This window comes from Mytilus galloprovincialis, chromosome 3, assembly GCF_965363235.1.
Source record: "Mytilus galloprovincialis chromosome 3, xbMytGall1.hap1.1, whole genome shotgun sequence".
NCBI lineage: Eukaryota > Metazoa > Mollusca > Bivalvia > Mytilida > Mytilidae > Mytilus > Mytilus galloprovincialis.
The window spans coordinates 103,094,234-103,109,956 of NC_134840.1; the positions used below are offsets into that span (position 1 = coordinate 103,094,234).

The 15,723-nt window shown below is 32.2% G+C and overlaps 1 protein-coding gene across 1 annotated transcript; it reads left to right on the forward strand.

Moving 5' to 3' along the window:
- The first annotated feature begins 1,555 nt into the window (after positions 1-1,555).
- Positions 1,556-7,431, forward strand: LOC143069601 (E3 ubiquitin-protein ligase DZIP3-like). The gene is made up of 2 exons (XM_076244316.1): positions 1,556-2,017; positions 7,163-7,431. The coding sequence occupies exons 1-2, from the start codon at positions 1,801-1,803 to the stop codon at positions 7,417-7,419; spliced, it is 474 nt and encodes a 157-aa protein (XP_076100431.1). The 5' UTR covers positions 1,556-1,800; the 3' UTR covers positions 7,420-7,431.
- Positions 7,432-15,723: the final 8,292 nt, after the last annotated feature.

Genomic DNA, 15,723 nt, shown 5'->3' on the forward strand with positions numbered 1-15,723 from the left:
ATGAGTTATATTAATTAATCCTTGATCTCATCCCTGACTTCAAAAACACTTGGTGACGTCTTTTTTCTTCCTACGTCAAAATGTTTGTTGAAAAGGACACAGATTATAGGAAAGAAAGGAGGTTGATTTGGGATGTATATAACGCCGTATATGAAAAGAAACATATTTCAGGAGCAAAATAGAATTTGACGTTTACATATATCTCAGCTTTGAAAATCATGAAAATAAAAAAAGGAAAGACATATACTGTAAATAACAAACAGCATCATCAATGCATGAAATAATTTAATTTACAAAAATGACAAAATAATCATGATGACCTAATTCGTAAATTTATATTACATTAAGAAATTGTGGTTTGATTGCTTTTAAGACAACTTTTTACTAGAGACAAAATAACATAGAAGCTAGCAACTAGTATATGTTAGAATACAGCCTCCAACAATGACCAAAACCCAAACCACATGGCAACAACTCCTTTCAAAAACTGTCATGTTTTTATCTGACTGTGTGTACTAATTGATAATTTAGTCATGGATGTATGATTTTTATTATTAGTTGTTATTGGCTTTGAACTAGCTGTCAGTAACTAATAATACTCTCAGATCGGTACTTAGTGTACTTTAGTTCTTTAGATATACAAGTACCCGGCCATGTCCACTCTGTTTTTGTTAGATGTATTTCTATTTGTATATATTTGATGAGTTAAGCCTATTTCAACTGATTTTATATAGTTTGTTCTTATGCTATACTGTTACACCACTGTTCTAGGTTAGGCGAGGGTTGGGATCCCGTTAACATGTTTAACCATGCCACATGCTATATGTTTGTGCCTGTCCAAAGGAAGGAGCCTTCTAGATTCTCGTATGAATTGTTAAACTAACTAAAACTTGCTAATGGCCTTCAAACTATTTTCATGAATTTTAGAATGGTTATATGCAAAATGTACATAAAGGAGATAAAACAAATCAGTACAGGAATTATCCTAATAAACATCCAATTGACCTGTACAGACATTTAAATTCATTTATTCTCTATTTTGCAGTAAATATACCTGATTTCATAGAAAGGACTACAGCCAAGATTTTTGCCAACTTTAATGCTATGAATTGTTATCAAATATCTAATAACTTCAGGATAAAGAAGAATACAAAAGATATTAGAAAACTTAACTATCTAACTTTAATTAGCAAAGGAATAAAAGAAGACTGTACTTAGCAAAAGAATAACGGAGAGTTTACTATCTGTCTATAATTAGCAGTCTACTATCTGTCTATATTTAGATAGGGAATAAAGAAGACTTCACCATCTGTCTATAATAAGCAAAGGCATAAAGAAACCTTCTATCTGTCTATAGTTAGCATAGGAATAAAAAAGTAAACTATCTGTCTATAATTAGCAGTCTACTAAATGTCTATATTTAGCAAAGGAATACACGAGACTTTGCTATCTGTTTATGCAAATGCATAAAATGAGTCTACTTTCTGTTTATAATTAGCAAAAGGAATAAGATATATAATAAGCAAAGGAATAAAGAAGTCTACTATCTGTTTACAATAAGCAAAGGAATAAAGAGCTATAAAACAAAGGTATTTTCGAGCTGTCTATAAATAGCAAAAGAATACAGGATACTTAACTAACTGTCTACAATTAGCAAATGAATAGAGAAGATTTTACTATCTGTCTATCTTTAGCAAAAAGTAATAGAGAAGATTTTACCATTTGTCTAAGTTTAGAAAAGGACAACGTAAGTCTTTACTATCCGTCTATTATTAGCAAAGGAATAAAGACGACTTAAGTATGGCATCGCTCTCTATAGAGGAAGAAAACTATGTTCGAATTAGTTTGTTTTTAACAGGAATTTCACCTCGTGCAGCAAGAAATTTTTTTGATGGTGAAATTGTTCCAGCATGTTTAGATGCGACATTAAAAAAAGAGTATAACAAATTGTTTGACCTGAAAAAGAAACGTATCATCAATCAGTCACAGTGGAACCTCCTTTTTACAAGATTTCCTGGTAAGTGCAGAAATTATTTTTTATAATTACCAAGTTTATGAAGTAAGCGAACACTAACCTGCAGTATATATATTTATATATATATAATTCGTCTAAACATCAACCCAACAATGTTAGATCTGTAAAATGTTTGTTCTTCCCTCGCCGGGATTCGAACCCATGCTACTGAGATATCGTGACACTAAATCACCTGCACTGTAACCGGCGCTTTTTTTTTAAATCTTTATTAATGTAACCGGCGCGCTAGACCACACGACAATCTGATCTTTATGAAAATGAAGCTTTCGGTGGCCGGGTGTTACCTTTCCACGTCAGTTTTAATCAAGCGTCGTACTACAGTTCATGATATATAAGGCATGAAGATGTCATTTTACAGATCAGCTAAATTATCTATAGTAAAGGATCCTACAAAATAATGTAATGAAAGATACAGTCACAGAAATAATTATATTTATAAGTACGTCTGAACCATTGACAACTGTACAACAGATTTATCCATTGGATCACCAGTAGTGATGGTGAAACATGGCTGTGTAAATTCTGTATATACAACTCGTCTAAACATCAACCCAACAATGTTAGATCTGTCAATTTATATATATATATATATATATATATATATATATATATATATATATATATATATATATATATATATATATACAAGTCTAAATTGAAAACTACGTTCAAACATATGATTGCGTTGGATAAAAACCGCAATTTGTATACGTGTGGATGTAAAACAAATGTCGTCGTAGAAGGGTCTAAATACAGACCAAACAACATTTTCCAAAAGACCAAAAAAGTGATAAAGTATATTTAAACAAAACGCATTTGACTAACAGGTCGAACAACTGATGTGCTCTAACCCTGCTGACTGCCATTGGCGATTGCCAAATAAAATTGATAACAAGATGTAAAAAAATTGATCTTAATATAAATTTAATACTAAACAGAACACAATAAACGGGCCAAGATGTTAAGCCACAAACATAAGGTGTCAGTATTCATTTTTTTTGTACACCAGATCCGGATTTTGACAATAAATGTCTCTTCAGTGATGATAGGGATCGAAACGGTATTTGGAAGGCCATATAATTTACCCTCAATTTAAGATAGACTCTTGAATTTTAAGAGTCAATATAGGGTGAACGAATCATATAAACCGGAGGGAAAATATGATTCAAGCCCAAACGAAAAAATATAAACAAGTCTAAATTGCTAAATCTATATATATTGCAAGGCGATTTGGTGTCACGATATCTAAGTAGCATCGAATCCCGGCGAGGGAAGAACAAAACAATTGCGAAAGCAAATTTACAGATCTAACATTGTTAGGCTCATGTTCAGATAAATTATATATACAGAATGTATTGTCAGCCTTGTATCACCATCAATGCTGGTGATCCGATGGATAAAACTTGTTGTAGACACATACTACACCAAAGGACAAAGGACTGCATTCAACAAGGAACAAAACCAATGTTCTACACCAAAGACTTAATGGCTGGCTTCAACAATGAATAAAACCCAAATACTATAAAACTAAACACTAAAGGGCTGCGTTCATCATTGAATAAAACCCATGAACTAGTTCTACAGCAAAGACATAAAAAGTTGTCTTCAACCATGAGTAAAGCCAATATACTATCCCAAAGATATAATACCTGCCTTCAACAATGAATAAAACCCAAACTGTACTACAGAATAAACGGTCAAATATGTATTGATACAACATGTACACAATAAAAGGAAAAAGGATGGCTTGATTTATGGTATACTCCTTGTTCCTGGCTTGTAGGGATATTAAACTAAACATATGTTAGCTTCAGTAACCCTCCTTTAACATTATGTATAAACCTGTGAAAGTGGTATAAAAGTACTGTATTTTTCAAACTCTTAAAAGTATGTCCTTTTGAATCTCTGGTATTGCATATTCACAAATTTAATGAATGAATTACCATCCTATACTCCAATGAACATGATGAATTTCCAAAGTCATTTTGCGCAACATTTTTATTGACCTGACTTGCAATGGCATTTATTCCTATTATACCTTCACATTTGGGGTATTAAGTTAAATGTGCCTCAGTTTTTTTGTTATCTTGACCTATTTCTGTTAATCCAAAAGGAATGAATTTATACAGAACTTTCATATCCAGTAAATTCAGAAATTATTGCGTGCATTCATTATTGCGATTTTTGTAAAATGGACAAATATGCGAGATTAATTATCAAGATGTCAGGAAAATCTGCATACAGATATATGTATCAGATATACGATTGCAAGTTCTTATTATTGCGATACTCACTCAGTCGCATTATTCGCATAAATAAAAACCTCACAATAATTTCTGAATTTACATTACTAGTAATATGTATTACAATATGTACTTGAACATCTATTTTCAAATTCATTAGAATGATTTTGGGGTTTTCAAATTCAGCATTGAATGCTGCTTTTTTGTAAATTCATTTGTGTGTTAAAGCTTTGACCATAGTAAATTTGGTATGAACATGAACTTTGTCTTTCCATTAAATTTATAATTATAATTATGACTAACACATCCGCCATTCACTACTCCTCTGAAAGCAACGAATGGATTTTAATCCTCTCTTCTTTTACAGGTTATTCATGACATTATGCTATTGTGCACCTTTCACTTTTCTAACTAGAGTACATTCCATGAAAAAGTTACTTTTAGTTTTTAGCTCATCTGGCCTGAAGGGCCAAGTGAGCTTTTCCCATCACTTTGCGTCCGGCGTCAGGCGTCCGGCGTCGTCCGTCGTCGTTGTTAACTTTTACAAAAATCTTCTCCTGAAACTACTGGGCCAAATTAAACCAAACTTGGCCACAATCATCATTGGGGTATCTAGTTTAATAAATGTTTCCGGTGACCCGACCAACAAACCAAGATGGCCGCCATTGCTGAAAATAGAACATAGGGGTAAAATGCAGTTTTTAGATTATAACTCAAAAACCAAAGCATTTAGAGCAAATCTGACATGGGGTATGTGCCCTGAAATTTTCAGATGAATCGGACAACCCGTTGTTGGGTTGCTGCCCTGGAATTGGCAATTTTAAGGAAATTATACCGTTTTTGGGCTTTTATCTTGAATATTATTATAGATAGAGATAAACTGTAGACCTGCAATAATGTTCAGCAAAGTAAGATTTACAAATAAGTCAAATGATCGAAATGGTCAGTTGACCCCTTCAGGAGTTATGTCCTTTATAGTCAATTTTTAACCATTTTTCGTAAATCTTAGTAATCTATTACACAAATCTTCTCCTCTGAAACTGCTGGGTCAAATTAATCTAAACTTGGCCACAATCATCTTTGGGGTATCTAGTTTAAAAAAATAATTGGCGTGAACCGGTCAACTAACCAAGATGGCCGCCATGGCTAAAATAGAACATAGGGGTGAAATGTAGATTTTGGCTTGTATCTCTGAAACCAAAGCATTTAGAGCAAATCTAATAGGGGTAAAATTTTTCATCAAGTGAAAATCTATCTGCCCTGAAACTTTTAAATGAATCGGACAACCGGTTGTTGGGTTGCTGCCGCGAAATAAGTAATTTGAAGGAAATTTTGCAGATTTTGGTTATTATCTTGAATATTATTATAGAAAGATATAAACTGTAAACAGCAACAATGTTCAGCAAAGTAAGATTTACAAATAAGTCAACATGATCAAAATTATTAGTTGACCCCTTAAGGAGTTATTGCCCTTTATAGTCAATTTTGACCAATTTTTCTTAAATTTTTGTACTTTTTTACAAAAATCTTCTCCTCTGAAACTACTTGGCCAAATTTAACCAAACTTGGCCAAAATTATTATTTGGGTATCAAGTTTAAAAAATGTGTGGCGTGACCCGGTCAACCAACCAAGATGGCCACCATGGCTAAAAATAGGAACATAGGGGTGAAATGAAGATTTTGGCTTATATCTCTGAAACCAAAGCAATGGAGCAAATCTAACATGAGGTTAAATTGTTTATCAGGTCTAGATCTATCTACCCTGAAATTTTCAGACAAATCGACAACCTGTTGTTGGGTTGCTGCCCCTGAATTAGTAATTTTAAGGAAATTTTGCAGATTTTGGTTATTATCTTGAATATTATTATAGATAGAGATAAACTGTAAGCAGCAATAATGTTCAGCAAAATAAGATCTACAAATAAGTCAAATGATCAAAATTGTCAATTGACCCTTTAAAGAGTTATTATCCTTTATAGTCAATTGTTAACAATTTTCATAATTTTTTGTTTATTTTCATATTTTTGTAAATTTTTAAGAAATATTTTCCACTGTAATTACTGGGCCAAGTTCATGATAGATAGAGATAATTGTAGCAACTAGAATGTTCAGTAAAGAAAGATCTTCAAACACATTACCATCACCGAAACACCATTTTGTCATGAATTTATCTGTGTCCATTGCTAATATGCAAATTATAAGACCAAGGTGAGCTCTTGAGAGCCTCTAGTTGAGTTTCATTACAGAAACTACTTGAGTTTCACTGAACCCATATTTCTGCAATAATGCATTTGTAGCGAGAGTTCAATGCAAAATCTTAAACGGGAAAACACTAAATTTGTTTTAGTGCAACAAGAGCCTTAGGGTAAACAAAAAATAAAATCCCTTTTTCTCTATGAGTGCTTAGCTCTTTACACATTTTGTCTTTCTACAAATTATAGATCAAGTTAGCATTTTGTTACAATACAATGATTTTTTAACCAGGGGGACTATAGATCAATACTGACAGATTTTTTATTTTTAAAAATTGTTTTCAAATTATCAAATCCTGAATTCATATTTGTTTTATATTTCAAAATTCTTTAAAAAAAAAACACAAAAAAAACCCACGCACACATATTATACCTTTCGAACAGTGCTAAACATATTTCAATTGTAATACTTTAAATTTTTTTAATCGGTATATATATACATATGCATTTGTATGTATAATCGTGATAACAATTATTTGCAGTTTAAACTTTAAAGTCTATGTACGTTAATCATACAATTACCGTTCCTATTTCGTTCGTTCATCGAGATATGTTCGTTTAGCAATAACCTTAACTTTGAAAGTCTTTTAAAATTACATTACTAAGTGTTACTTTTCTTATGTATAATCCAGATGTTCCAGATTCTAAAACATTCGATGTGACTTTGATGACACTATTACTGAGAAACTTGACTCCATTGACCTCTCCTCTTTGTGGATTTGACCATTTACCTTCTGCAATAGAAACCACACCAGCTGCAGATTTAGCAAGGATCAAACACTACAGGAATTACCTGGCTCATCTGGATGAAGGCAAAATAGAGACTACTTTCCTCAACACGGCTTGGACTGATTTAACTGGTGTATGTATACAACCCATTTTTCTTTAAACTTATTTTGAGTCATCTGGTTGAAGACATACGAAACAAAATAACAAGAAACCAAACTCTAATTGAAGACCATAAACACCCGTATCAAAAATGTTTCGTAAAATATATTTTTTTTAATCTTTATTATACATGTATCACCAGTAATGACAGTTGCAAAATGCAAGTCATGGGGATGCAAAACTACCAACCGCATGTAAAGTTTTTTTTTACATATACATTTTTCTCATATTATGAGTAAGAAAGAAAACTATATTTAGTGTATTGAATCCTTCTAATATCTACTAGTCCTTACAACAAGGTTAACCTGACTGTGTTGGTTCATATCTCAGATACTTTAAACAATTGGTCAACTATGGTGTCTATAATTATTGTAAGTTGTACATAGTAGAATGACATGGTTTATCTGAACTTGACCTCATGGTTTGGTTCATTGGTCAATGTTAAGGTATCGGGCCGCCAACCTAAATCCCTTTCTATTTATTTTTTTTTTTCGATTTTTACACCTTTCTTAATATTTCACCTTATTTTTAATTTCCTAGAAACCAGGAATATCCAGAATCATACAATAATATGTGTCACCTTTCTAAATGCTAACCAATGTTTAGTCTTGATATGAAACACTGCCTTGTGGAAGGCAACTACTATTAAGAAACCCCTCTGGTTTTCTGAAATCTTTAATAAGTATACTATGAAGCGCATTAGTCCTCAATTTTTAATGCAACAAAAAGGACATGGAAATTTTGGCTCAATTTAGTTACATATATATTTCTATTTCACCATACATTTCATTTCTGCAAACTGTTTTGTTATTTTAAGTAAACCATGACATCAAAAATAAAGGCAACAGTAGTATACCCTGTTTGAAATTCATAAATCGATAGAGAAAAAACAAATCCGGGTTACAAACTAAAACTGAGGGAAACTTATCAAATATAAGAGAACTACGACACAACAGAAACAACATTAAAATGTAGCACACACAGAAACGAACTATAATATAACAATGGCCATTTTCCAACAGGGCATATTTTGACAAAAATGGTGGTTTGGACCTGGTTTTGTGGCATGCCAAACCTCCCGCTTTAATGGCAATGTTAATTATAACATCAAAATGACAACATTACATGACAGGACTACAATAAAAATAAATGGGAGAAAACATAGGACAGAGAAACAAACGAATAATAGCCAACAAAAGGTACTAGGTTAAAAAAAAATTATTACGCCAGACACGCGCCACGTTTACACAAGACTAACCAGAGACGCTCAGAGAAAAAAGTTTGAAAGTCAAAACAAGTACAAAGTTGGAGATTACCGATGATCAAAAGTTCCCAAAATGTTGTGACCAATACTGCCAGGGTTATCCGCCTGGGACTATAAAATCCTTATTATTTAGAATAATTCATACTTTTATAAACAGTAAATTTTATAAAATGACTTAATAAAAGATAAACATGATTAAACTGAAATGGTGACTAGCTACAAAATAAAAACGGATACATTGCAAAAATACACAGCCGTGTTAACCAAAGCCAGTGCAACGCACAAAGTACAAAGTGATGTCACATTTGAATTTCTAAAACGAGTTCCAAAAATTAAGAAAGGATATGAATGAATTTCAATGTTTGATTTGTATGACTTATTTAACATTTATTGATAACAGTGAAAATTACAATGCTAGTTAATATCAAAGTGTATTAACCTTACTTTTTATCAGGGTAGTGCTACTTTTCATATGCCTTAATTGGTGTTCTGTCACCTAAAAGGGACATTAGTTTTCATGAATATGGATTCCAGGAGGTCGAATTATAGCTTATTTTGACAAAATTTAACCATATAGGCGGCCTAAAGCGTATTAAGAGATAACTGTATTGTATTTTAAGCTTGGCCTTCGTAAAATATAGATTTTACTGACGCAAAATGAGTTTGCTTAGCGGTATAATAAACAGGCTTGATCCCTTTTTTGTTGAAAAAAATGCAGGATGTGCTATTCCATTCCCCCCTTTCCCTTTTTAAAAAAATTCTAGAAATCGTACGTTGCTGCCTAATATAAAGATTCAATATATATGCATTCAATAACAATATAAATGTATCGAAAGAATGAATTTCCTATTTAATTAGTGAATGTAATGTTATGGATAAATAGATTTTGTCTTGTTACTATATATAAATGTCTCTTTAGTGAAGTTAGGGATCGAAACGCTATTTGGAAGGCCATATAATCTAGCGGGACGGCTACAGTACAGGCGATTTGGTGTCACGATATCTCAGTAGCATGGGTTCGAATCCCGGCGAGGGTTAAAAATTTAAAAACCTTGTTAATGATGTATACATGTGCACTGTGTGATATCAACTAATTCCGAACATGAGTATTATACTGAAAAGTACGATAATGACCAAAGGGGATGTGACAAATTACCCGCAAAACACACGACTGTATACCTTATTGTGTGTGGATCATGCCAAATATCCGTATATAACATTGAAAATGAAAATGGAGAATGTGTAAAAGAGACAACAACCGTTTAAAGAGCAGAAACAGCTAAAGGCCACCAATGGGACTAATTCAACAAAGCGAAAAATCAAGCTTCGACCCCCCTTCTGCCGAAAACACCATGTGTACTTGTTCAGTGAAAATGGACGTCACACTAGAATAAAAAAAAATATAAATGAAACAAAATCAAAAACAAACAAGACTACCAATTCAAGAGGCTCCTGACTTGGGACAAGTTTTGATCGATTGATAAGCCAATTATCTTCTTTGTTCCCATCTCGATGTCATTGTGCTATATAATGACCACACGACGGGATTGCGAGGTGTGTATGTAATCGTATTGCATTCTTAGTTAATCGGGCAGCTTCTTGTTTCCTTTGAGTTGTCTGCGTGACGCGAAATATTCTCGATGGCATCAATTTTACACGTACTAGATACGAAGATGACACGAGTCTACATGATGCTCCAATGATGACCACATGCAATGAAACATGGACATACGAATTCTACAGAAAAATGAATCATCGCAAGGTGTTTAGAATCTTTTTCTCTCATTACAATGATTTTGCCACCGCTCATGCACTAAAATACTGCCGAAGCGTGAAAAATGCAACTAGTTGCAATACGAATGCTTAAGATGCCCCACAAATGGCTTGATGTCTTTAGGATAAAACCCGAATACGAAAATTTGTTTTTATCGAGTGTTCATTTTTGGGGCATGCATTACCAATGGCAATAGGTGTCTTCTGAAAAGTCCGCTCATTTTTTTAAGGCAGTTGCTATTTGTTCAGCTAGCTAAAATTCAAAGTTTTGTAAACAGGAAATTTAAAAAAAGTTATCAAAGGTACCAGGATTATAATTTAATACGCCAGACGCGCGTTTTGTCTACATAAGACTCATCAGTGACGCTCAGATCAAAAAGTTATACAGCCAAACAAGTACAAAGTTCAAGAGTTATACAGACTCCTTTTTGAAGTTCTAATTCATAATCAAGTTATAAAGAACGACAAACGGAAAATAAGTAATGAAATGACTTGTAAATAAATACGAATTTTTACAGGCCATAGATCGATTAGGCGGACAGCAAATGAAGCAGGAGTGTGATCATCTGAAAACCAAACCACTAGATCAAACCAACAAAGAAATAATGCTAGACATCAAAAGGTCTTATGATGAAATCAGAGATCTAAAAAAATCATTCGAAAGTTTAAAGCTGTCACATACTGAAACGATGAAATCTCATAAACTTCTACAAGAACATCATGCTGAAGTTAAGATATCCCATGAGATATTACAGGATGACCACACAAAAGTAAAGAAATCCCATGCGATATTACAAGATGACCACACAAAAGTAAAGAAATCCCATGAGATATTACAGGATGACTACACAAAAGTAAAGAAATCCCATGAGATATTACAGGATGACCACAGGAAAATGACAATGGAAATGGAAAAAATAAAGACTTCGCAGGAGGATACTGTGCCTTGGAATATAAGAGGTAATTAGTTTGTTGGGTAAATATTAGGGATGTCAACTCGGTGAAGATTTGCTAATCGATTACTCGCTGAATTTACCGAGCGATACTCGAGTACCCGCTCGGTAAACCATTTAACAAAATGGAAACACAAAATTATACCTTTTTGTTCATGTATTTTGGGTCGTTTACTTATTATCGTGAAAGCCTAAACATTATTACCTATAAGCTTGTACTAGATAATAGTCCAAGGAATTTTATACATTTAATATCCATGTGATATCCATTTTACGTGACTCGGTACTTACACATCCCGTCAATGTGTTTGTATTATCTTTCATGTTTTGCTGTACCAAGTCAGGAATATGACAGTTCTTGTACATTCGTTTTTGATGTGTTTTGTTATTTGATTTTGCCATGTGATTATGGACTTTTCCTCTAGTTCAGTATGTGACTTTACTTTATACCAAAATTATAGCTAATTTACGACATTTACTAATTATGTAAACTGGTTTTAATCTAATCAAGTGATTAATTAATATATAAAGAAAAAATATTACTCAAACAACAGGATTTGTGAACCTTAGAAAAACACATTTAATGATCAACAAAGGGGTGAGGATTTAAACTTACTGATACCACCAATCATTGTTTGAGGGTCGACACAGGGTCTAGTGAATATACTCTTATTTAAAAATATTATCTTGTAAACTTTGTTTCTGGGATGTAACGATTGCTCAAAATTTGTTAGGTACACAATATGTTACTTCATGCTGATGAAAATATATGTTCTTAAGGTACAGAGATGGGAGAGTGAATAAGATTTGCTAAAAACGTATATCCGACATGTACATTTGGTTGGAAGAATTTTAAATGTGTTAAACGCAAACATTCGAATCGTATTTTTTTTTTTTTTTTTATTAATTTTGATTTAAGTATGATAATTTTCCGGTTGGTGCACTTTATAGAAAAATATTTGTTTATAAACTTAAGAAAGCAGCATTATGGCATTTACTACCGCAAGGTACCATTGTTTTTCTGCATTTACCGTACCTTTTTCTTATGCAAGATACTCTGTAGTAACACCATTTGATTGCGAGGAAAATGCTATCCATCTGGGGCTTAGTGTAGTGATAATGAAACCTCAAGCCTTAACAATGTTTAAAAAGGGGGGAGGCGAAATATACCAAAGAGACATTTAAACTAATTTGCCAAAAATAAACTGACAACGCCATTGCTAAAAATAAAACGGACACACAGACAAACAACAATACATAAAACTCAACATAGAACACCAAAGACTGAGCAAACCCACACCACCAAAAACTGGGAGTGATATCAGTTGCTTTGGAAGGGTTAACAGATCCCGCTCCAAATGTGTCATCCGTTATGTTGCTCATGTTGATACAAAACTGGTACAGTGTTTTAAGTAGCTTCTTACCCTTTTGAGTATAGCAACAAGTGTATGACTGAATTTTTATTTTTTATTTTATTTTTTTAATCTGAAGAGTGTATCCATTTTCTAGTCTTTTTTTAGCAATGCTTAGTTAGGAGATAACTGTATTGTATTTTAAACTTAGCCTTCGTAAAACCTAGATTTTACATGTCCTGTCGCAAGTTTACCTAATGACGAGTAACTGAGGTTGATAAACGAATATAAACGACAGTTAAATCAACTTTAACGAAGTCAAGCTTTAAATACAAGAAAGTTATCTCTTTTATAAAGCCACATGTTAAAATTTATTCCATTAAATGAATAATTTGGTTTAAAAATGACATAAACTTTGTATAAAAGTGACACCTAACATCCACGTATTCCAACATCAATCCGAATTCCGATATCAAAACATCTTATTCGGAAGGCTCCGTTTACATACTGTTAATATTTTATTGTAATTATAGTACAAAGTATTGATCACATGATACTAGTATTACTAGTCTTGATAGCTTTACGTCAATCCGTCACTAATTTAATCTTTCGCCTGTTTTTTGTATAATATGCTTATGAAAAATGTATAACATTTATGATAGGGTTTAAGCATTGTAGGCCCACCATCATCAGGGATTCACATATCAATTTATTTTAATTTTGTCGTTTTCAATAGATTCGCTATATTTGTATGCATTTGATTAGCTATTATTGGTTTGCTTGAAAATATGTCGCATGTTGCAAAAAGTAAAATCACAAAAATACTGAACTTAGAGGAAGATCAATTGGGAAAGTCCATAATCACATGGCAAAATCAAATAACAAAACGCATCAAAAACGAATGGACAAGAACTGTCATATTCCTGACTTGGTACAGGCATTTTCAAATGTAGAAAATGGTGGATTAAACCTGGTTCTATAGCGCTAACCCTCTCACTTTTGTAATGACAGTCTCATCAATTTCCGATATTTTTACATTGATGCGTTAAATAAACAGACACAATAAATATAATAGTCAAAATATGGGTACATCAGTCATCATCGTTTAACAATTTTAAAAGGAACAATTTAACAGAACACAAAAACATCTACTATCTACGAACACATTTATTGAGTGTCTGACGTCAGAAAATTTTATACGTCACATAAATTTGTCGTTCAATGTGCGTACAAACAATTTTAAAATTTTCATGGGAATGTTAGCATACAGGGTTAAAAAAATCAAAAGTATGTAAGAATAAATTTAAGAAATAGACCGAGATTTAAACTAGTCCAAAAGTTATATATAGAATTTATAAGAATCCAAAAATAGTTAATACAAACCGCATCCTGATTTAGTAGATCCCAATGTTTACTAATGCATTGTTTTAATTTATGAATGCATGGGTTGAATTTCGTTACCAATACTAAAGAAATATCCTTTGCGTGTTTTTGGCCTTTTTCTGATTAAATCAGATCTATTACATGATAATGCCTCATTTATGTACTTTTCGATTTTAATATTATTGTATCATCTGTTTATTCTGTTCAATCTGAACTGTGACAAAGTAGTTCCATTGAAAATATTAACATCAAGAAAATTCTAGTGTGAATTAAGGGAACGGATGATGACTATTTTCTAGCTCTAACAAATCATTTATTTCCTTCCAGTCGCCGTGATATATTAATATAATATCATCACGATACCTTCCATAGAAAAAGATATTATTTCTATGTTTAAACTTTAACAGAATATCTTTTATAATTAGTATATCACAGATTTCCGGGCTTGGCACTGTTATCAATGTTTAACCCATATTTTGGATTGATGCACAGCAATTGCAAGTCTAGTAATACTAGCATGATCAATACTTCATTGTACTTTGTACTATAATTACAATAAAACACGAATAAGGTTTTATGCTATCGGAATTCGTATTTATGTTTCAATACGTGGATGTTAGATGTCACTTTTATACAAAGTCTGCGAAACCGTTGCATCATCTTTGATGTCTTAACAAGGGGACGTTATATGTATTCTACCGGTGTCAAACATAAACACTGGATGTATTTATACTTTTTCGTTTGTTTCTGATCATAAATGATTTTAATTTTGATCCAAAAAAGATTTGAGGCACAAAATATGACACTCTTGTTTATTTTTTTAAAAATAATATACACAAAAATTGAAATTCAAAATGGTGACTTTTTTAGTCTAACCCTTCAAACAATTTTCAAAGTGTACTGATAAGTATCGTTATATTACAAACGAATTTAATTATCCCTTTGACCTTTTCGCTTGTATTTCTTTTAGATTATTTTATCAAGTTATGAATTTCAAAGTGCATACCTTATGAAATATACAGTAATCAAGTGTAACGTTTCAACGTTCATTTTGAAAATTAATAATTATCAGAAAGATAGAGTATATACTCATGACCTTTCACATATGTTCAGAACGCTCATATGAAACACATGCATTACTGAATAAGACAAAAGCAGGTACAGGCATTAAACACAACTTTAACACAAAAATTAACAGTGACATTGATTCCCATGTTTAGATAGAAACTGCCTAACAACTACTTCTGTACTTTGATATGTTTTGGAAAGACTGCAATTTAGCTATATAATATTATGCTGTATCTGTCAAACCGTAAAGAAAGTACATTTTCAACTTTAGAATTGAGACAAAAGTCGAAAAAGAAAACATTTAACCATAAACATTGTGTCATTGTTTGGTATAATAAAGTTTTAAAAAATCTTATACGACCGCAATTCATACATAATGAATAATAAACTATTGCATATTGATATTTCTACGTCAGTTATGATAAAATACTCCTCAATTTATATTTCAGCAATAATTAATGTTACACTTAAAAATTGGAAGGACAATGATGATAAGATGTTTATAAACACAA

What these genes read in the sequence shown, in the direction of transcription:
- LOC143069601 (XM_076244316.1), top strand. Translation starts at nt 1,801, where the DNA reads ATGGCATCGCTCTCTATAGAGGAAGAAAACTATGTTCGAATTAGTTTG. An exon ending in CCTTTTTACAAGATTTCCTG is followed by an intron (nt 2,018 to 7,162) that starts GTAAGTGCAGAA and finishes TGTATAATCCAG; the next exon opens with ATGTTCCAGATTCTAAAACA.